Source organism: Lissotriton vulgaris, chromosome 8 (assembly GCF_964263255.1).
Source record: "Lissotriton vulgaris chromosome 8, aLisVul1.2, whole genome shotgun sequence".
In the NCBI taxonomy this organism is placed as follows: Eukaryota; Metazoa; Chordata; class Amphibia; order Caudata; family Salamandridae; genus Lissotriton; species Lissotriton vulgaris.
Window position 1 is genome coordinate 1395210166 of NC_141696.1, and position 24267 is coordinate 1395234432.

The 24267-nt window shown below is 49.4% G+C and overlaps 1 protein-coding gene across 1 annotated transcript in view; it reads left to right on the forward strand.

The window, feature by feature from the left end:
* LOC147698809 (E3 ubiquitin-protein ligase TTC3-like) overlaps positions 1 to 24267 on the forward strand; it is a 1497644-nt gene that overhangs the window by 5526 nt on the left and 1467851 nt on the right. The window contains exon 2 of the mRNA XM_086935406.1: positions 14710 to 14788. Coding sequence (XP_086791532.1) covers positions 14720 to 14788 — 69 coding nt within the window. The 5' untranslated portion in view covers positions 14710 to 14719. The remainder of the gene's footprint in view (positions 1 to 14709; positions 14789 to 24267) is intronic.

Genomic DNA, 24267 nt, shown 5'->3' on the forward strand with positions numbered 1-24267 from the left:
CCTGTGAGGTGCGTTTCTTGTAGTAGGACCAGGGCGGGATTCACTCTTTTGATACTTTGCAGGACCAGCCCTCGCTTGATTTTGTCGCCCAGGCCCCTTACGTTCCATGACATGAGGCGCAAGGGGGACGCCCCCCCTACATTAGTGTCCTCCCCCATTGCGTGCGGGTATGTGGATTGTGAAGATGTGCGTATGGAGGACCAGGAGGTCCGTGCAGTGACTCTGCGTGCAGTATCGTGATAGTGGCATGTTGTGGTTGTGCGCCCCCTTGTAGCAATTTTGACCCCTTGTAGAAACTAAGAACCATAACCCCATCCTACCCCCAACACCCCCCCTCCCTGCCCCCCTGCTCAACGGACTCAAAACTGCCCGCCCCCCCAACTCAGCAGAGTGCTTGATCCCCCCCATAACATAGTACTTGCTCGCTGGGGTGAAGGTTTCTCCGTGGTCGGCGGCCCCCTTCCTCAGCTGCGGAGGCCCTTCCGCCCAGTGTCCAAAGCGGCCTTGTCAGTCTCTGTTTTCAGCGGTTCATCCAGTCGTCAGCAGTGAGTCACAGCCCCCCGTCCGCAGTGTCCTCATGGAGATCAGCCAAAGGGGAATGTACCTCCGTGTCTTCGTCGTTGGTGTGCGAGCCCTGCCGCGAGCCAGCATTACGGTGTTTGTTCTGCCTGTTGGAGCGACGGGGGAGGCCCGTCGGTCTCCATCCCTCCAACCAATCGTGCGCCACCTCTGGGGAATCAAAAAACCAGGTCCTGTTGTCAGCCACGACCCGAAGCTTTGCTGGGAAGATCATGGAGTATGGGATTTCCCTGGCTCTCAGTTCTTTTTTGACTTCAAAGAAGGTCCTCCTCCTCCGTGCCACCTCGGCCGTGTAGTCAGGAAAGAATGCGATCGTCGCATTCTGGATTTTAATGGGAGGCGAGTTCCTTGCCGCCTGCAGGATGGCATCTCGATCCCTGAAATTGAAGAGTCTCGCTATTATTGGTCTGGGGTTAGTGCCAGTTTTATGGCGTCCCCCTGGCACCCGGTGCGCCCTTTCCACTGTGAAGAAGGCCGAGAGTCCTTTGGGCTTCAAAGTTTCTTTGATCAGGTTCTCGACATACAGATCCATCGCCCTCGTGTCTTCCGATTCTGGCACACCTATTATACGTATGTTATTTCGTCTTGAGCGCCCTTCCTGGTCATCAAGCTTTTCGCGCAGTTCCCTGTTTTCTTTAGAGATGCGCTCCATGCTGATCTGCAGTTCAGACACGTCTTCGACCAAGGATTTGGTCACCACTTCCATGTTGTTCACCTTTTCCGTCATTTTATGAAAGTCCGCCCTTATGAGCGTAATCTCGGCTGAGATCGACCCCACCGTGGCTTGTACCTGCGTGAGGGCTCGCATCACATCGTCTATTGTCGCCTTCTTGCCCCCGGGCCCGTCGGTCGATTTACTTGATTGTGATTTGGCCTCCTGCGAGGGAGAGCCGGGCTTCTCATATGCGAACCGGTCCAGGCGTGACTGTGCCGCCACGTTTTTAGGTCCTTTGCCTGCCATGTCGTCGTCGCCTGGGCCGACCTGTTGCCGTGTAGTCGTCGCACTCCAAGTATCACAGGGGCTGCGCCTCACAGACCTCCTCGGATAGTTAACAGGGGCTGTTCCTGGGTCCGTTCAATGTGTAGGTGTGGGGTGCAGCCTTCGAGGGACTGGCTATGCACTGCGTTCAGTGAAGGCGTCCAGCCGGACCGGCTTGTCCTTGTGTGGGGGTGAGAAGCCACCTGCAGGGTCTCGGGCTGTTGTGCGGGGTATGCAGCTGATCTGCGTGGCCCTGAGGGAACTACCACTGCCCTCTTTGAGTGCCCCTTTCTCTTTGCGGCTGTTGGGCCCCTGCTCGGGATCTCTGGTGTCGATGTGGGGCCCCGTGCCGGCGCCTGCCAGTCCCTGCCGGGGCACGGACGGGCGCCCCGTGCGAATGTGCTTCAGGTCTCAGGCCTCAAGCCGGGCGTGGGCGACCTCTAGGTTCTCTGCGGCGTCCGGGCTCGCTGCCGCTCAGGGCTCCCTCGGGGAGTTGCTGCGTGTTACCGTGAGTCAGCGCGGACCCCGCCGGCCAAAATGGCGGTCGCCGGCCCGGGTCCTGCCTCTCCGTGTGTCACCCTTCGTCCACGCCGGGCGTCTGCGATCTCTCTCTGCCCTCACCTCTAGTGCGCCTCCCGCCAGGCCCCTCCTGCTCGCGATGTCCGGCGACGGCGGCTGGGTGCTCCGGTCACTCTTCCACCGCCGCACTCCGTTACTGGGCACTTCCGGTGTTTCTGCGCCCGAGACGGGCCACTTCCTCCCGGCCTGCCACGCACTGTAGTCCCCGGTCCGGACGCTGTGTACAGGCCCCTCCTGGGCACTGCCAGAACCGCACTTCCCGACCTCGGAGCGAGGTCCCGCTTGCACGGTATGTCGCCGCTTGGTCCTAGGCTTCCGTGCCTTCCCGCTTGGGAGGTTACAGGAACGGATGGATGTTCGGATTGATCCAGGGAGCCACCTCAGTCACGGAGCTCTCCCTCTAGGCTGCCGCCATTGTCGGCTGCTAGCCACGCCCCTTAGGTCCATTTTTTTAAATTAAATAAACTTGTTAGTATCGCATCAAACATGGAAGACAACATAAACAATCATGTATGTAGTATTTTGAAAATACGTAGTGCAAATACAGTTAAGTCCCCATCGGTAAACCTTCTGCAGTTAATGGCTAAAGTCCGGAATGAACAGAAAACCCACCGTACAGCACTTAATCGTGGGAATGGGACTCTTAGTCTAAAAGGGCCTCATCCGAGTCAATCTGGGGCGGTTCACAAATATCCCCCCTGAACTTGTTTCATGCCCCCCAGATCTGCCCCCATTTCCTGGGGCACCCCCGATGAACAAACACTGCTTTCTCGGCAACCATCGCTACATCCATGTCCCTACACCAGTCCCTCAGCGTAGGGCCTCGGGATCCGAGGTCGTATGACCAGAAGGTGGCGTCAGCTGTCCAATGACTCTACCCGCTCTCTCCTTCTTGTCCAGCCATGCCAGCATCTTTCCGGCCTATTTACTTTTATTTTAAGAACCAAGTGGAACTCAGTTACAGGCGATTAAGCTTTTCAGAATTGCAATACTATCAATAAACAGTTAAAAAAATACTTTTCAGTGTCAAAGAGATGCTTTATATTATTCTTATAATCAACACTTATTGCAATACAGAGAAAAAACAATGGAATCCTTTGGGAGGAGAGACAGGTAAGTACTTTTCAGGTAAGCCCTCGACTTACAAGTTCAGTCTTCGGGTGGTTTGACCAACACAGGGCGAGGGTCAGACCAAGGGAATTACTGCGCCACTCGTGCATCTGGGTGCAGAGGTCACTAGGCCCAATGTTAGCCTATGGGTGCTGGGGGCACCTCAGAGGCACCAGTAGCAGATAAGTTCCCGTGGTTCAGGGACCCAGACCCTGGGGGTTGAGGTCAGCACTGAAAAGGCCACCAAGTAGCATCAAAGCTGCACTACCAGCGCCACAGGGGCTGCAGGGTGCAAAGAAAGCATTGTCTGCCCTTTAGAAATCAATGGAGTGTCCATGGGAAAAAACAGTCTTTGTCGAAGGCCGCTCAGGTCTCCGGGGTTCTTAGAGGTTTCTGGCTGCGTGACACACCGTTTTCTGCAAGCAGGGTCCTTGAAGCAGGAGACAGGCAGCTAGGGCTCAGGCCAAGTCCGTCGTCATCTTTCTCCTGTGCCATTGCTCCTCTTCTCTCTTCCTCCTCCTCCTTCTTCTCTCTTCTTATTGAGGTCGGGACAGTCGCTACTGTCCCCTAGTTTAATTACACCCTTTGAGTGCAGCCTCCCTTTGTGGGGATGGGAACATCCCTATCCTTATTCCTGTTGGGCCTAATTTTCCAAACCAAGGAGGAGAATGTTCAAGAATGGTGTTCACCTCGGTTCCCAGTGAACCTAAGGGTGTTCCATGCCAAGGTGGACATTCCTTATCTGCTTACTAATTTTCCCTCCTGTCCTGCAGCCATAAAATGGGGGGGGGGGGGGGGTCATCTCCACTAGTTGTAGCTGCCCCAATCACCATAAAACAAAGTGAGAGCCTTTGAGGCTCACTGCCAAGTGGTGAGAAGCACCTCCACGGAGAGCATGCTTTGTTTCTGACCTCTGAGATTACAAAGGGTCTCACCCCATGAGGCAAGAAAGCTGTCTGGTGGTGGCTGGCTGGCAGGAACAGGTCAGCCAGTACACTCTATGTTGGTCGTTTTTCAGGAGGCATTGCTAATATGTCCTCTTAGTGCATTTCATAATAAATCCATCACTTGCATCAGTGTTGGTTTATTATGCTGAATAGTTTGATACCAAACGTCTCAGCCTTCAGCAAGGCTGTCATGGATCTGTGGAATTTGGGTTGACAACCTCCCAGTCCATTGTACTCACATTGGCTTCACTGCACTTGGACTAAGACACTGTAGGGGCATATTGCTCTTGCAGCTATGCCCTCACCTGTGGTATAGTGTACCCTGCCTTAGAGCTGTAAGGCCTGCCAGAGGGGTGACTTGCCTATGCCACAGGCATTAGTGTGTAGGCATTTCACACATGAAGGTGTGCCGTTGACTTTTAGTTTAGCCACAACACAGCCTGCAATAGCAGTGTATATGTGTTAGGTGTGGGACCTTTAGGGTGGCATAGTACATGCTGCAGCCCTAAGGGACCCTCTCTAGTCACAAGGCCCTTGGTACCACTGGTACCTTTTACAAGGGACTTTTAAATGGGCCAGTGGTGTGCCAATTGTGGCAGTGATTGTACATTTTAGGGAAAGAAGCCAGGCCCTGGGAACCCGATTGACATGGATCCTGGGCACACTCTGTAGAAGTGCTTCAGATATCAGGCAAAAAGTTAGGGGTTGACCATGCAAAAAGGGACCATTGCCTTTAGTGACTTCAACACAAAGCTGTTCCCTATGGGTGATGAAAGGGAAGGTTGTTAGGAAGCAATGAGTACTGGAACATGTTATTTACATCAAAGGGGGGGGGTAGTGATGTTTCTGTGCTGGGTGGAAGCAGGGAGTTGATGATAACGAGAGGGAAAATAAAGCCTTAACAAGTCCTTCAAACTGTGCCTCTAACATAAGGGCCTAACATGAAATAAAAAACTTAACCTCCTAGCCGAGGGACTCCAGACTCTTGCGTGAATACCCTGCCCTCCAAAGACAATGTTTTTAGGTGATGAGTTATTAAAAGAACCAGCAAGGAGATACTGAAGGACTCTGGTGGCATTTGAGAGCTGGTCCTGACCGAGGAGGAGGCTCTGATACCATACAAGAATAGTCCGGGGCCGTCCGCCCTCAGATACATGGGCAAGTGTAGTCCGCATGGCTGCTGGGCAGGAGGAACCGAGAGGGGAGGGTGGGCAAGTCAAGAAGTTAGCTGAACAAAGTGGATACTGAGCTGCAGTGCCCAGTGAGCAGGTGTTAAAGACCAGAGGCAAAGAAAGTGTTCTATTCTCGTCAGCACAGCATCTTTATCATCAAGCAGCCATCATAAAGGCCTCTGCACTAAGAAAAAAAAGCTTTAAAACTGTTTTCACAGCCAGCATTGAAGTCGAAAGAAGGTGCTGATGGTCTGTATTTCAATGCGTTTACCCTTACAGTCGAATCAAGAGTCAGTGAAGTAAACTTCTGAAATTTGGATAGCTCTGCTGTGGAGGAATAGCGTTTGATTGCACAAGTGGTCAGCAAACTTTAGATTCAGACACAGTGCTTTGTTCAAGACCATTCTTTTGGTGAAATGGTTGCACTCATTTCATTATGGTTTGAAGGCTCTGTCCATGTCAGTGGGTTAGCATCAAAAGTGTTATCTTGGGAAAGTGTTTTTTTCAGGTAATGCATACATGGCAGTGCAGGCACCTTTTGACGTGTAGTGGTTGCTGAAGCTGCACGAGGGGCACCATACTTCTTAGGGCATGCATGCACTGCGCAAGGACACATTCTTAGTGCAAGCACCCGTCTAGAACTCTAAGGGAAGCTCCTCTGGGTATATTTTGTAATTGCAGTGAAACCTTTGCTGGCAACCCGTACTCACACCCCTGTTCCAATGGCTATACCCCTATTCAATTTATTGATGAAACTGACTTTCGTTGCCTTGGCATTGTTGAGTGTGGCAAGCAATAGGGAATACTGAGCTATCCCTGATTCACAAGACTCATTCAGGATGGAAACGGTCTCATAGTTTTTGGGACGGCATTTTAAGGAGGAAAAAATGGATTTTCATTATAGCATTTTATTAGTAAGAAACTGGGAGGTGTGCCTCTGCCATCACTGAGTGGTATTTAGGGCTCCTCGTAATCTTCTGTGGCTGTTATCACTGTATAACAGGCCTTTAGATGGTATACATTTTGAAGGGGTTGACTTTTCTAGACTGAGCTCGTGTTGGCAAGCCACATTACGGTTCAATATAAAAGGAATATGGTGCATCTCTTACGAAAAAGATTGTGATGTTTATTTTTCTGTTTGTTAACCATGAAAAAATATTTTTAGCACATCATTTATTTTGATTGCATGTTATGGAAACTGATTGTTGAGTTTTCACTTATTTGCAAATTAATGTTGCTGCAAGTGTTACAGTTAGGGTTCTGTTTTGCTGTTATGCTTTTGTCCTTGAGTCAGATGGCAGGGTGCACAGTTGTGTGAGAGTATTTTGTAACTAACAAACAAGGGTGCGTAGTTCCTACAGGTGGAAAAGGAGGGAGAGACCCCAGAGAAATAATGATAGGTTGTCCTCTAGAAAGGAAGGAAAGGGGGAATCCCTCCTTCGGAATTAGGGCCCTCACACACACCCGCTGAGTGTCAAACTTCCCGGCAGTGTGAGTTAGGTCTTTCATCACCTTGGTGTTCCACGCATGACACAGGCCACTTCTATGTGTCTGTTACCTGCCGGAAGTTGGTGGGACCAGTCTCTAATAGTTTTTTAGGTCTCGCCTGTCGATGCGCATGCGCATCGAGCAAGGCGAGAGTATTGGGACTTATCCGCTCTTTATCCACACTGCAAGGAATCGTGGCGATTCCTTGCAGTGCCCGTGACTTTTAAGCTCAATGCGCATGCGCATTGAGCTTAAAAGCGCGTGCACGTCCGTCTTTGTTTACCCGCTCCGCCCCCTCCCCTTCCCGCCGTGTCGCATTTCTCCTCCCCCCTCCCCTCTCTTCCCTCCGGCTTGTTTCTTTATTTGACCCGCTCCGCCCCCTCCCCTTCCCGCCGTGTCGCATTTCTCCTCCCCCCTCCCCTCTCTTCCCTCCGGCTTCTTTTTTGTTTATTTTACCCGCCGTGTCTCCGATCCTTTCGCTTGTTGTCCCATTGCGGTTCAGCACATGCTACACGGAGAAAACGTACACACCACACACACTCCTCGCTAAAATGTGTGCACTTACCTACACAAGGTTACTATCAGACAACCTCGTCATGCACACACAGTCCACTAATGTATATGTACACACACACGTTTGCAGGGGTTCCTCCTCCTTCATTGCTTCTCTCCCGTTATCTTCTACCCCTCCATCTCTGCTGCTTGCCCCTGTCCTGTCTCTCCTCCTCTCCCTCTCTATACCCTCCCCCTCCCCCCCACCACTCCCATCAAGTCCCTCTGGCCCTTCCCTCCTCCCCGGACCCCTCCTCCCCTGCCCCCTCCACCCTTTCTTGGTGCTCTGCAGCCCGCGGGGCCGACAGAGGTACCTCTTCTTTCGGTTTCCGCTCAACAACAAGGACCCGTTCCCTTCAGTCCCGGGCGCCGCTGCGTCTCTCCGTGTGATCTTGCTCCCGTGCCCCTTGCAGCTGGCAGTGCCAGGGTTTCTCCGTGCCTCTCTCGCGCCTGCTCTGCTCGCACCACAACAAAGGAGGCAGAGTTGTATGGATGTCTGGAGCGGCGGGCAGGGCAGGATGTGACCTCAGCTGCAGGCAGAGAGGAGACCCCCGTGCAGGGAAGCAGGAATCCTACACACGCTGGAGCCCAGCCAAGCCCCTCCCGCCTCACGCCCCCAGGCCGGGGGGCTCAATGTGCATTCCATCATAACACTCTATTTAAGAGTAACAGCATAACTCTTTGCCTGATGTCTGTTTTGCAAAGGGGCTCTACCGTCAGGTAGCACCGTTTACAGGTTTTATATTCCTTGATGTGGGTGGGGAAGGCTCTCTCCTAAGTTGTTACAGCTAAATGTGGAACGAGCTATTTAAATAAAATCTTCCCAGACAATGAAGCAGGGTTTTCCGCCAAGGCTATTCAACTAACCCTTGTATGGTCCTGACTACACTTATAGAAACATATACATTGGTCTGGCCCAGTCCTACCAAACTGTGACTTTGGACATATATTAGGGTGTTATCAGGGTCAATAGTACTTACTATCGACAGTGGTTGTAATTTAAACAGTCTATAAGCAGTCCTCTGAAGTCATTAGATGTAGCTCACCCACACTCACCCTCACTCACCCTCAACCCCTCACCCTCACTCACCCTCACCCTCACTCACCCTCACTCACCCTCAACCCCTCACCCTCACTCACCCTCACCCACACTCACCCTCACCCTCACTCACCCTCAACCCCTCACCCTCACTCACCCTCACTCACCCTCACCCTCACTCACCCACACTCACCCTCACCCTCACTCACCCTCAACCCCTCACCCTCACTCACCCTCACTCACCCTCACCCTCACTCACCCTCACCCTCACTCACCCTCACTCACCCTCAACCCCTCACCTACCCTCACCCTCACTCACCCTCAACCCCTCACCCTCACTCACCCTCAACACCTCACCCTCACTCACCCTCAACACCTCACCCTCACTCACCCTCAACACCTCACCCTCACTCACCCTCAACCCCTCACCCTCACTCACCCTCAACCCCTCACCCTCAACCCCTCACTCACCCTCACTCTCACTCATCCTCACTCACCCTCAACCCCTCACCCTCACTCACCCTCACTCACCCTCAACCCCTCACCCTCACTCACCCTCACCCTCACCTTCACTCACCCTCAACCCCTCACCCTCACTCACCCTCAACGCCTCACCCTCAATCACCCTCAACCCCTCACCCACCTTCACTCACCCTCACCCACCTTCACTCACCCTCACCCTCACTCACCCTCACTCACACTCACCCTCACTCACCCTCACCCACCCTCAACCCCTCATCCTCACTCACCCTCAACCCCTCACCCTCACTCACCCTCAACCCCTCACCCTCACTCACCCCCACTCACCCTCAACCCCTCACCCTCAACCCCTCACCCTCACTCACCCTCACCCTCACTCACCCTCGACCCCTCACCCACCCTCAACCCCTCACCCTCAATCCCTCACCCTCACTCACCCACACTCACCCACACTCACCCACACTCACCCACACTCACCCTCACTCACACTCACCCACCCTCACTCACCCTCACCCTCACTCACCCTCACTCACCCTCAACCCCTCACCCACCCTCAACCCCTCACCCTCACTCACCCCCACTCACCCTCAACCCCTCACCCTCAACCCCTCACCCTCACTCACCCTCAACCCCTCACCCTCACTCACCCTCAACCCCTCACCCTCAACCCCTCACCCTCAACCCCTCACCCTCAATCCCTCACCCTCACCCACACTCACCCACACTCACCCACACTCACCCTCACTCACACTCACACTCACCCACCCTCACTCACCCTCACCCTCACTCACCCTCACTCACCCTCACCCTCACTCACCCTCACCCTCACTCACCCTCAACCCCTCACCCTCACTCACCCTCAACCCCTCACCCACCCTCAACCCCTCACCCTCACTCACCCTCAACCCCTCACCCTCAACCCCTCACTCACCCTCACTCACCCTCACCCTCAACCCCTCAGCCTCACCCTCACTCACCCTCAACCCCTCACCCTCACTCACTCACCCTCACTCACCCTCAACCTCATGCTAAAGATTTACAAAAAAACCCATAAACAATTCTAAAAGCACTAACTCTAATGCTGCGAGACCTATTGCATTTCTAATGCTTGTTAGGTTGGCCGCCGCATCAACAGGTACTTCACCTTTAGGTGCCGTATGTGGTAAATCTAGGTCAGTACACCACAATAACACAGTTTTTAGTGTCAATAGATACATTCACATTATGTCCTGAGGACTTGCCGTCAGATCATTCTGACTAAGAGGCAAGAAGCATGTCGACCATATGAGACTGAGCGCAACATCCTGCAACCTTATTTCGGGTAGTCGCCACTCCTCTCTTTTAATCAGGTTAGAAGTCGGGGTTATTAAAATTGTTCTACCTGACTTTCCTTTCCCTGTTTTAATCCACTCGGTCTATTGACCTTCACTATAACACGTCTATACTTTGTAGGTCCCTCACACCCACAGCACCAAACGGCAAGGAATACAAGATCTCCGCCAAAGAACCCCTTCATAGGGAGCCCATTGGGTATTGCAGCGCCGACCTGACGAGGAGCATGCCCTATGATGAAGTATGGCACTCAGCGGGATGGGTGTGTGAGGGCCCTAATTCCGAAATTCCTTTCTAGAGGACAACCTATCATTATTTCTCTGAGATCTCTCCCTCATTCTCCACCTGTAGGACCTGCATACCCTTGTTTGTTTGTATCTTGATTGTGCATGTGTGCTGGACCTCTCGAAAAAAGCCCTCATTCCCCCTCCTTTGATTAGTATTTTGTAACAAGCTGCAGGTACTATTATGGGATGGGTAAGAGTTATCCTGTCACTAAATGTGGAAGAGCAGCACCCCAGTTTTAGTGCTGCAACAGTAGGGAGGAGTACTCACCCTGTCGCAAGAGACAAAATTGTAGTATTTTTTTGTATGATGATTTGGACACTGGAGAAAAGTAGAACCGTTTCCTGAAGATACATTTGGGAGAACTCTGTGGTGTGGACAATTGGGAAAGAGTAGTACCCCTTTGTGAGAGAAACGTTGGGAAGTCTAGTACCCAGTGTGTGGTGGCTGGAAGTAACACGTTCCCTTGAGTGTACTCTGTGGCCAGTTGTCACTGTGAAGAAATAGTAAATTTCAGCCGGTGCCTGGTATTGAAAGAAGAGTATATCATTGTGAGGTATAGTGCGTCTTTGTTTTCTCTTGTGGTTTTGTTACCATTTGTTCAGCGACTGGCCCCAGACCACATACAGGGTAAGGTTTGACAGGTGTCTGGTACTGGAGGTAGTGTTCGTTGGTGGTTTTCTTATTTCTTCATGGGATTACATGGACTGGAACCTTGATTGTTGCATATGGCTGGGAGTATGTGACTTGGCTCCAGTGGATGAAATTATAGGGTTTAGTAGTCTAATGATTACCTATCCTGGCCCGTTAAGACTTTTGTTCTATGGACTGGTGTTGGGTGGTAGTAAGGGACTACACTGGTGTTCGTGTCTGTATGTACTGGAGGCTGTCATCATAGAATGTGGGAGACATTCCGTCTGATGTTTCTGCAGCTTTCATAAGGTGTGGTGCTAAATGGAGATTAGGAGCTTCCATCAATATGTCATTTGGTCATGCTGGTTTGGCCAGCTAATATGACTGGGTCTCGGACTTACTGGAGTACTGTGCCACACAGTTGTATGTTTGAGAGAGTGTGACGGAGTGTGGCCACTGTGGTGTGGGGATCAGGAGGCAGATGGGAGGGAGGGAAAAGCGATATTCTAAAAATACCTCTTGGTGGACATAAGAGTCCCTTGCAGCCTCCTGAGTCCCACACCATCAGCGGTCTTTCACATTCAGGTGCACACCATATATTGTCCTGGGCACTGAAATAAATAAATACCTCTGGAGCTCCCTTAATAGGCATTAGCTCGCACTTGAGTCTGCTTCACCAGTGCCAAGAGGGGCCTGCCGATGAAGCATGCCACCGCTAAGGTGGGTGAGGGCTTTTCATACTGTTGACAAGGTGTCCTTGAAGATGCGGACATTAAACTTCTCAATAGCATGAGAGTCCCATACCCAGGTCAAGGATTTCTTATTGCTTATCTGTTTTGCCATGGTTTGTGTGCAAACTTTGCTGCATACGGAGGAGGAGTGGCTTCACATCAAAGCTCTCTGATAGTTCCCCAGCTACTCCCTGCATCTTGGTTGACAGCATAGTGTTCTTGTCCATTGCCCTTTTTGATCACTTGGGAGTCAAAAGTTTGCCTTTAGTGTTCTTTTCCCACTTTTGTGATGCAGCTGTGCACAATAGTATTGTTTTGAGCATTTGTTGTGTTTGCACATTATAGGTATTAGAATGGTCTTTCTACACGGGCATTGGATCGCCCACTCAAGCGTTGCGGCTTGTAGGCATACAGCCAGACCTGGACCACTTTGCTATGGGAAGTGGTCGTAGAATCTCCAAGCACCTTCTAGACACTCAAGGTATCAGCATCATTTCTGATTTTCTGTTCTTCCTTTTATTACACCCCTCCTCCCACTGGTAGCACCTGCATGTCTCTTTCAGACAGACAATGTGCAAAGGGTTCCATCCTGGGCCCATTGAGGTATAGCATCTGCCTGACCCGTGCATGTTAAAATAATTATTAGGACAGCTCAGTAATAAGCAAGAACAGCCAATTGACTATGGCTAACAGGGCCCAACAAGCAGGTATAGCACCTTCTAGGAGGGGTGCCAGTCCTGATTCCATCATCTGGCACTTGAGTCCATCTGCACTGGTTTTTGAGTTCAAATGGACTGTGGTATCGGCCCTGGATCCCTACCAATCGTTCACCGACTTTCACAAGAGAGTCATAGGGCCTCTGCGGCAACCAGCGATGCCAGATGGTCAAATCTGCAGGGATGTCCCACACCTATGTAGGTCTTCTCCCAGCGGCCCCCCCCGGTACCTGTAACCTGTATCAGTCCACCTTCAGCCTGCCTCATTCTGAAGGAAACAAGCTGGAGGTGCAGGTCAATATTTGCCTCCTTCCACCAGTCATCTGTGCTGGGTTGCAACTTCCTGTGTATCCTAACCAGTTTTCAGTCCAAGATACATTCATAGATGTTTAAGTGGTTCATGTTAATTCCTCTTCATTGTCAAGTTTACCTGTTGGCTAGCAATGGAGGGAGAGAGTTTGTGGACGGTTGGTTAGCAGAGTTTGAGGAAAGTTAAATAAGTCCGTTGAAAGTGAGAATGGTAGTTGTAACGAGATGAATTGGGTGTGGAAAGTGTAGGATGATTGAGGTGGAAGGGAGTAAAAGGAGAGAACTTGGCAATAGCAGTTGTGGGGTTGGTGAATTGATAAAGGGTGGTATGGATAGCCTTCCTTTTTTTAGACATGAGTAATGTGGGTTGTGTGAACGTGTAACAGATCCATCACTTGCGCAATATGCAAGCATTGATGCCTGGAAGGTTTTTTTTTTGTATGGCTAAATGATTTAGTGGATGGATGAATACATGTCCTTTTGTATGTATCGTTGACTGCAGTGCTATGACCTTTTAAGGGTTTTTGTCTTGCCAAACGTTTTTGTTTTCTTGCGCATAAAGAAACAAACATGCTAGTCTGCTAATGTATGAACCTCCACACTTATTGATGGTAATTTTAGAGATATTTATTTATTGCTGTCGGAGGTAGTCTGTCATTCCGTGCAGATTAATGTCATCCGTCATAAATTCAACATTTTCAGCTGATGATGGAACCTGATTCTCCTTTCCAAATGAAAGCAGTTTTTTTATGCCATTGACAAAGGTACATGGAAGAAGTTTCGTGATGGTAATTGTTTTGGAAAACTAGATCTAAATGTGTAGGTTTACAAGATGGTCTGTACTTGAACTTTATCATGCTACAGTTTAAGATCAGTAAAGTATTATAGGAGTAAGACCCACAGACCTGGTCGGGATCAGGGTGACCAGGTTGAACAAAAAACAATATCCCAACAGGTAATATTTGGTAGACAATTTGCTGGGAAGGCAGGAGTCAATTGCTCTGATTAAGCATACTGATGAATTAACGGCCACACGCCTGACATCCCGCCACCTTGAGGCCCACACTCGCTGCACCTCATTGACAATTAAAGAACCCCTGAGACGCCGGACCGCGGCGCTCCAAATCTTTTGACCCACAATCCTCATCAGACGCCTGCTCGCTCGCATCTAACCTCCAAGCAATTGACTCCTGCCTTCCCAGCACTGGAACTAAACCTACAACCACATCCTGAAGATGACCCCACACAATTGAGGCTCGAAACGTCGCCGACTGTACAGCACATTCATTGGCGCAAATTCTACTGCGGCTATTGCTTAACTGTGAATTGAACACTTAAGTCACTTGAATTGTTCACTTCACTAAGCCACCCACTGTATGATACTTGCACTCACACCCTTCCTGCGCAGTTTAAGCTGTTTTTCCTACCACTTGCGTCGCTATCTCTCACTTGCACACCATTGAGCACCAAGTATTTTATGGTTGTCATTTGATTTGTCTAAATACAGTGCTGCTACAACTGTATGATCATGACCCTGTTTTACAATTACCTTTGAATACAAGATAAATAACAAAAAAAGAGTAATTGAATATCTGTCTCCTTTATTTCCTTTCGTGTAATGTTTTCAACATACATGTATAATTGTCTACCAAATATTACCTGTTGGGATACAGTTTAAGATCAGCATTTCAAAAGCATAGCGTTTCCTGTACTGACAATCAATGAAAAACAACTGGCTTGAGACTTACCTATACCCACTTCTCGTGTGCTTTTTTAAGGTTATCGGCCATGGAAGAAACATTTAAACCAGATATCAAGAAGGCCTATGTGGAGTATATGCAGTTCACGTGTTCATTTGTAAGTAACGTTTGCTGCTTGCTTTATCTTTTGTTGTATTTTCCTTTTATTAAATGTCACCGCTTGAAATCTAGTATTCAGCTCATGGCAGTTTTTACGTGTGCTAAATTCAACATGGCTCAATTTTTTTTATTGTCTTCACTGGCTTGTATATTTTACATGAATATTACAACTATGTGCTTTAATAATGGCCATTGTCTTGGGCTTATATTGGCACCTTGTGGCTGACCCAGGATATAGGCAAGATAGGTTATTAGGAGAGACGATAGCTATGCAGGCCTCTTGGGTCCAAGGTGGCCCTTCTGAGATGGAATAACTTTGGATATCTCGTAGCAACAGAAGTTGGGAGGAGAGTCTGCATGAGGTTGGTGTGGATACATGCATGGTTCTTTCTGTAACACAGATCTAGCTGGGACATGGTGTGCTGTGCATAGTACCAAACTTACTTTCTTTATTAGCAAATCCTATATGTAACTACCGTTCTCCACCGTTGGTGTCTTTTATAGGCACTCATGCATTATCTCGTCTACCCAATTCTGAGTTCCCGCTGGTCTTCTTCACTCTTTCATATTTGTTCTTTGACAGTATAAGGAAACTATATTAAAGCCTTCGGGGTAGTTAATGTTATATGCTTAAATTGTAAATTGCTTGGGATTTCCATTTTGACATGGGATGATTGAACATATGAATCGAGGAAAGATACTTAAGTCCAAATGTGTCGGTTATAGTTGTGGTAGTTTAAGTGAAGTCAGTAATGACCTAAGCAGAAGTAATGAATTCAAGATTCCTGCAGAAGCCACTGAGAAAGCTTAGTCACCAAATTAGTCCGTTTTAGTTCTAAGAACCTTCAGAAGAAATAGGTTATTAGATTTCAACCATTCAGATTTAGCCACCGGGATATTATTGAAAAACATCTTGGTGCTGAATGCATGCGTTATTGGTTCAAAGAAGAGAAATATGATGGTATTTAGGTACCTTGCAAATCAAACAAGTGCCACATTTTGAATCAATTAAAGCTGTTTCAGTGATTTTTGGAGGGGGGTTAGAAGTAATGTGTTCTGGTAATCAATATGGGAGTGGCTGAGAACATTAATGACTAGAGTGTGATGACTTCTGTCAAGAAACTGGAACATGTTCTGAATATGTTTTGAGATCAGAAGTAAATACATGAAATTGTGTTACATAAAGACTAAGTGTACAATTGGCTTCAAGGTAGAAACCTAAATTATGGAAAGTAGTAGAAAGTGGAGCACAAAGTCCCGTATCGGGGGCCTGAGTAACGAATCAGAAGTTGCAGAGCTTAATGGCCCAATCAGCAAATTCTGTCTTGAATATGTGGTTCCCTGTCTTGTGAGACTAGTCTTTGGTCTTATATTCTTAATTTGGTACTCCTCAAATCCGCTTTTGGCTAGCCCATCTATGCTAATTGAAATACACTAGGGAGTAGGTCAGGTAATTTCCCAGTTAGAATTGGAGTTTCTGTTTGGCTTGGCTATTCCCCCTAAGCCAGGCAGAACCCACCACTCTAGTCCGTGCAAGTCAGTTACACACCAAGGATAACCTGTGCTCACCATCTGGTAGCTTGGCGCAGAGCAGGCAGGCTTATCAGTGTGAAGCATTTGCACAACACACTTGCATAGTAACACAATGAGTACACCACACATGAGACTCCACATGGGAATATATAAATAACTTTCTATATTGGGCATTACGACATGACCAAAACAACATGTTATAATAAGTACTTTGCAAATTATGTAGACTGAAAGGAAGGCTCATAGGTAACAAAACAACATATATTATATGATCAGTGCAAGAGGTGCAAACAAAAAGGTCATATGGTAAAAGAAAGGAAGGCTCATATGTGGCAAAACAACACAAATTCTATAATCAGTTAACGCTAGAAGCGCCTGTGCGCTTCTAGACAGGACTCTACCGTCCCGCAGGGACTTGGTCAGATTCCCAGCAATGGATCAGTAAACCGTTGGAACCGCCTGCGCACATCTTTTTAGGGATTTATGGCCCTGCCCGGGGAGTTAGCACAGTTGAATGCAATTAGGCAAGAAGCGCTTTGCAAAAAAACGTATCGGGCGAGTTTACAGCTGAGCTGTCTGGGCCTTCAGGTGGGCCTAAACACCTGTGAAGCCATGTACAGTGGGTCCTTAGCTCTTGCGGTTCTCTGTATACAGTACCTGTTGGGGGTACAGAGGTGGCGATCAGAATGCCGTTGGAAACCTTATCCAGGCGATATGTGTGGCGGTGCCTCCCTCACTGTCGGCACCCTCGCTGAGATCTGTTTTTTGGGGGGAAATCGGGGACACAGACATCGCGTGCTCGGTTGTTCTTAGGCACTAGTGAGGCCGGTGTGGTGATCTCGCTGGAACGGAACCTGTGCCACAGATGACTTCTCCTCCTGAAGCTGGTAGGGGAGGAGAGATGAACCACGCTGGGCTGCCTGTGGGCAGCGCGTCTTTAGGGAAGTCAGTGACTGCCAAGTTCTCGCTCAGACAGGGCAGATGTCAGCGATCTCGATAGACACCCAACACAGACTTGTGCAGATGACAAATTCCAGCAGCAGAATGCTGTGCAAACAATAATGGACAGAATGCTGAACAAATCAAATATTTACCCCCAGGATCATTTGCTCACCATGCCCCCAACCATATGCAAATCAGTCTTCACCCACCTCCTCACGGGAACAGTCTAGCCCGAACTGCCAAGCCAGGTCCTCCCTAGACAGGAATCAAGAATCCTTCGACCGGTTTCGGAGTATCACCCCTCATCAGCCAGGCCAGCTTGAATCCAGTGGCACAGCTTGCAAGTGGGATGGCACGGTGCACCAGGTAGAGGCATAGGAGTAATTGTTCCGTGTACTCGTTCGATCGCAAACCAAGACGATAACTTGTCGGCTGGCATCCAAGTTTTGATCCATTCCTCTAGAAACTCAGCAGGTTGAGTGTGCTCAGCATCTTCCAAAAAGCCCACAACTCTCAGGTTGTTTTGCCTTGAGCGGTACTCTGTGTCCTTAGCTCGGTGGTGCAATTCGTTGGTACGATTGAGGAGATGGGACACCTTAGCCTTCAGGGTAGTGACTTCATCCTCGACTGTAGAGAGACGTCCCACGGCCTCTGTTAGTCTGCTTGTGGCATTATGCAAATCGTGAAGTGCTACACCGACCCGCACTTCTCTGATTTTACTCTCCACCACAGTTTGAGACGAGTGGATTGCCTGGAGGATACTTTCCAAATCGCTCTCTTCTATAGTGGTCCGCTTCCCTGCATTTCCCCCTGCTGGTCTCCCCGTTTGGATCCTTGGAGGTATGGCCCACTTACTGTGTCCTCTTGTGGGAGCAGCCAGATGTGGGTTGGGGCACCACTTATGTCCACAGATTGCAGGGCCTAAGAAGGAGAGCAGGAGTAGGGAAGTATTTGTACGAAGCTAGGACCCCACTGTCTATTCAAGGGTGGCCCACAGGACCCAGCAATAAGGCTCATAACGTTAAACTAGGGGAGGAGTATCCCCAACCGCTGTCATGGCAGGGCACTGCGTAGGGTGAAAGGTTCCAAGTTAAATGACAGATCAGTAATGTGTCATCAATCACCCAAAAGACTTGACAGTTTCCTCAGGGATGGTCAAAGATAGCAAAATGTAACTGTCCTAGGCCCATAGGCCTTGTACCTTGGCAGGATGTCAGTGCAGCAGAGCTTCAGACGCTAAATGCCACGGCCCTCTCAAACAGCAGCCGGGGCTTGAGAGAGTGCCTCCCACAGCCCCAGCCCAGTGCAGGTCCCGGCCTCCTCGCTCACCAGGGAAGCAGCATCACTGAGGAACGGGTCCCGTCTAGGGGCACACAGGGTAGCAGGGACGCACACCGCCTCAGAAGGTGAGCCACAGGGGCGGGCGTCTATCCTCTGGCACGCTAGTCTCCAGCGCCCAACAACTGAAGCTCGCCCCACACCAGCCAAGCAGCTCTCAGCCAAGGACTCGTCCGGGATCAGCACATCTCTAGCTCTGGGTCACTCGCCGGGCCTCAACGGTGCGCCACCTCTATCTTCAGTCTCCCGGCAGATCCCTGGGCTGGCCAGGCACTCTTTCGCCGCATCGGAGCCTGCGGCAGGACCGTGAAGCGCAGGTGCGACCCGCAGCAGCTATCTTAGGTTGTGCTACGCAAACAAGTCCCCAGTCAAGAGATCTGGGTTAAATCCATCGTTCTTTTGCTCACCATGCCACTCCAGTTTATTTCCAGCCATATGCAAATCAGTCTTGACCCTGTACCCTTTGCAGCTATATTAGGTTCGGCATACGACCACGGCAAAATGGATCAAAACGAACCAAAGACCCTCTAATGCTTTCGGCCCCACACCCATTGCCCGCAATGGTGACATTGGTCCACCTACAGGCACGGATGGACTGGGATACTATGGCAGTTTATTGCGGATGACGCAGGAGTCCCAAGCAATTTCTGAGTACGACCGCCATCTTGATGCCCCAAGCCACGCCCCAATAAAAGTGGAGTTTAAGGCTTGGGAAGTAGTTTTGAAAACCAAGTTGAAGCAGCAGTAACCTGTGTACATAGGCCCTGCAGTGGCAGGCCTGAGACAGATTTGAAAGGCTACTTCTGTGGGTAGCATTTAATTTACAGACCCTGGGTATATTGGATACTACTTTACAAGGGACGTATAAGTGAATCAATTATGCCAAAGCGGTGTAAACCAATCGTACCTTGTTTAGAGGAGAATGCACATGCACTTTAGCACTTAATTAGCAGTGATAAAGTGCCCAGAGTCCTACAACCGACAAAAAGAAGATCAGAAAAATAGGCGATGGAATGCAGAAAATATGGGGATAACCTGGCAGAAAGGGCCTGCTCCTAATCTACCCTAGCCAAATTGTCCCCTTTTTCCAAATGATGTAGTTGTTCCTTGGCAGCCTACATTAAAGTTCAACTTCTTGGATTGGGGCATCAAAGGGGGCAGGCCTAATGTGGGCCAAAATCACTTTTCACAGTTGTAGATGGCCATGCTAATCGGAGCAACCAGATGATTTCAGCATACCTAAACTACTGGATACAATTTTAACATCCACATTTGTTGTGAAAGCTGGGTATTTTATGTCTGAGCCCCAGCTTTTTGATGTGGGATAGATGGGATGGCAGAGAAGCCACGAAAGGTGAATCCCAAATCTGGGAGCAGTAGACACAAAGCAAGATACAAAGCAAGATACAAAGTGGCAAGTGGAAAATATTAATGATGATGTACTGCCACAAACTCTAATCAGTGAGCAGCTTGAGTGTATGGGGAGGAGATTGACATTTGGGTTGTGCTTGCCTACTCAAAGGTTCCTTTGGCAACTTAATTTGGTTGGGTGATACAGCTTCTTTCTCACTGTTAAGCCCTTTCTAAGGGTGGTATGATGGGGTGGTTAGCCTTGCATATTTGGATTATGTATAAATGCCGCTTGGAAGCCTTGCTGGATACAACACAGGCATAGTTGATTTTGTATCCAAGTAGACTATAGTGCACCCTGCACAAAAGTGGCATGTAGACTGCTTAAAAGAGAAGTTCTAAATTTCCATTTAAATGCTGGAAGAAATGTTCAGTTTTTTTATAGATGAAGAATGACTCATTCTGTTGAATACTTCTAACTGCAGATTCCTCTCCTTGTGAATATCCCCTGGCGCCAAACTGGATCTGGAAAATAGAAAGCAGTGCACCATATGCTGGCAATTGGTGGCATCTGTGACGCCATTCTGTTCTGGCTGGTTCCTTCATTTCCTCATCCTCAAATGCAGATCTGGAAATCTGCTCCTCTTTGTTATTCACTGTTTTCTATATTTTTTTTCCTGTGTTCAAGGGATTTCACCCCCTAAGACTATAGGATTTAAGCCTTGTAGCGATTGTTGCAAGCAGATGTCTGTGACGGACCTCCAGGAGGTGTGCCTTTGGTGCTTGCGTTTGTCACAGAAATCCCTAATGCCTGCTACAACTGCACCCAGATGAACCCGAAAGCCATCCAATGTCACAAGGTAAAGCCCCATGTGGCAAAGTGTTGGTAGGCTCTTCACAAGTCCTGCTCCAAGTCATGAGTGGAGACAAGCTCCTGAGGCAGATCTGTCTCGCGCTCAGTCTTCAGGCACGTTGAAAAAGAAACATAAGTCCAAGCGGGACTCAGCCCCTTCCTGCCACTCTCCAGTTATGGTGCAAGTTCATCACTGTGCCTCTCTATCTTGTTCCTGTTCCCAGAGGAGGCAATTCCATCTCTGGTCTCAATGCACCCAGAGGTCACGGGTGCATGGACAACAAGGCAGTCGAAGCCTTTCGAGATGCTATGCTCCACGTTTTTGGCATGCTTCCAGCTGCTTCTGGCATGCCTTTAGTCCCAAAGGATCCACAGGGTCTTCCAGATGGGTTACCTTTTGGGGAGTTTGCCCTTGTGAGCCATCTAGGCCCCTTGAACTCCCCTCTGGTTCTGTACCGGTCTTTGGCTGGGTGCCAAAGCCCACACTAGCCGCTTGTTCATAATCGCCGGTACCAATAGAGCTGAAGAAGGACTTGTAACCTACTGTATTGTCCTACTCTGAGCTGGCTTCAACTTGACCAAGGCTTCCTTCAGCTCTCGAAGTGTCACAACCTATGCTGAACCCTTTGGACAAGAACACACTTCCAATGCTGTGCACATACATTATGTCTGCCATTTGGCTCTGACTCTGATCAGAGCCAACCATATGGAGTTGATCATGGTGGAGAAAGGCAGAAATTAACCCCTCCTTATGATGAAGACAACTGGGACACATCATTACAGAAGGGCAGTAGATTGGCTACCTCACCCAACACAGGGTTAGTTTCTCCCCAGTCCAGCCACAGAGTACTTTCCTTCGCCACAATAATCTGAAGGTCTGCTCGGGTCCTTGTTCTTCACCTCCCCACTATGGAGGTTAAGACAAACTTACTCACAGTGGTCCTTCAGCCTAATAGACACCGACAAAACTTTTTTGACTTTTAATGATGTGTTTACTGATATGTTGTTGGGCACTTGGGCTAAACCATGCTTTGGTTCTTCAGTCAACCGACCAGTCACCTATAGCAATAGACCTGCTCCCGGCGACTCAGATTATTTTAATTCTCCTTCCAACACCAGGAAATTTGGTGGTGTAGGAGTCCACCAGTCAAGTTAACTCAAACGCTTTTCCAACCCTCCTCTGATAGGGAGTCAAAATGCATGAATTCTTTGGGTAAACACATGTTCTCCTCTGTCCGTTTTGCCCTGAGGTCAGTCAATGAAAGCTGCCTTCGGGGCTTTATAGCCACACACTTTGGCACATGGTTGGTGACATCGTACCGGAGGCCCCAGAAGACTTACAGGCTTCATTAGCCCAAACCATTCAAGATGCAACGAAATTTGTCACCACTCAGGCCAAGATACCACAGATTGTCTGGGCAGGGCTATGGGAACTGGTATATATGGATGTGGTTCAGTGGGTTTACCAGGGATGTCCTTAATGGACATGCTTTTTGACAATGCCCATCTGTTTGGTGAAAAGCGGGATTTGGTCCTAGAATGTTTTAATGAAAGTCAAACCTAGAGCACATTTTCTGGGCCTCTCCGCTCCAGTCTGTTAATCCCCCTCCCTCCCTCCCCCCCCCTCCCTCCCCCCCCCCCCTCAGCAATGTCGTCCTAAATTAAGAGGATCTGTCACACCTTGGTGTATCGACCACCTGTAAAAACCCAGTCCTTTTGTGGTCAAGGCCATGGGTCCAGCAAACAATGGTCTGGCCACCAGGGACAGTGTTCTTCCCAAACTTTTGCCCCTCTGCCAACAACCAAAAAACATCTATAGTGCACCCTTAGCGATACACATCTATCCTGTGGAAAGGAGGATTGGTGACTTCCTGTAGAAGTGGGAAATATCTCATCACATCGGGCAAATCGGACAGCAGATTTTCTAGCCGAGCGACGCCTTACCACATCGATTAGACCCACCATGCCTACCACCTACACCAGATTCCCAGTCTTTTGGCCAACAGGCGCTACCTGCGGTAAAAGGTGGGGCACAAGCATTTCATTTTGCTGTGCTCACTTTTTGGCCTCGCCAATGCCCTTATGGTGTTCACAAAGGTGATAACCGTGGTCGCTGCCCATCTGATAAGGTCAGGGTACCAGTCTTAACCTATCTCTGTGACTGGGTATTGAAGGTGGGCTTGCCACAGTCAGTTGCGCATGACTTCCAGGCGATGGCGAACCTCTTGACATGATTGAGGTTCTCAGCCAGTCGCATTTGACTCCTCTGCAGAGGCTCCCTTTCATCAGAGCCATCCTGCCTATGGTGCACTTTAGAGCTTCTCTTATAGACCAGTGAGTCCAGGACATTCGAGCTATGATTCCAATGTTTCAACTTCTATTCAGGGCCACACTTGGCTGTGAGCCTTTTAGGCCTATTAGTTTCCGGCATCCTGCTCGCCAGTTATGGCAAAAGGCCCGTTTAAGCATTACAGTGGAACCTGAAGTCTCAGTGGGTACAGCATCAAGGCAACCTGTCTGATTCAATACAGGTGTTTGAGGTGACTGCAAACGATCTGCAGTGGTGGCTGCTCGACCATATTTGGACCAGCAGCAGACTCCCCTCCTAAACACAACTCACAACAGATGGGGTGGCGGACACAGCTCTACTGGGTTGGGGAGGCTATCTTTGAGATGTGGAGATCTGAAGATTCTGCCATCCGGTGGATCCCTCCTCCACATCAACCTATTGGAGTTGCGGGTGATTTGCTGGGCGTTGAAGGCCTTCCCACCAACTATTAAATGGGTCTGGTGTAGGTTCACGTGGACCACACCAACGCCATATGCAACTGCAACAGGCAGGCAGGGAACGTTTCAGGGTATTGTGCTGTGAGGCTCTGTGGCTCTGGACCTGGCTAGATTATCGGGGAAGTTCCCTGGTCGTGCACCACCTGGCAATATCTTTAAATACCGGGGTAGACCAACTTAGTCGGTGACACATCGCAGATCACAAATGGCAATTGCATCCGGATGTGGCACAGGGCAACTTCCATCAGTGGGGAGAGTCCTAGCTAGATAAAGACAAGTGGGTCCGCCACATTGTCCTATGGGTTACCCCCTCCCGTTTCTTTAGACCCGTCCGCACCTTCCACCACCATCAAGGTGACTGACCAAGCACCATAAGTCCACTCTGCAACAGGAAGTGCATACCTTTACAGATAAAGGGCCCATAGCGAAGGTTGCAGCTTTGAGAATGGGCACTGTGTGATGCTCCCTTTAGGCCTCAGCAGTGGCTCTCCGGTGTTAACAAAGCTGATGGTCGCTTCCCTTCTGAAAAGGTCAGGGTACAATTCTTCCTCCTACCCAAACAAGATTGGCTGGCCACAGTCTGTCATGGACCATCCCCAGATGACAACTAACCTCTTTATATCTTCGAGCTTCTCCATCAGCTTGCTGAAGGCACACCCAAGTCCTTCGCAGAG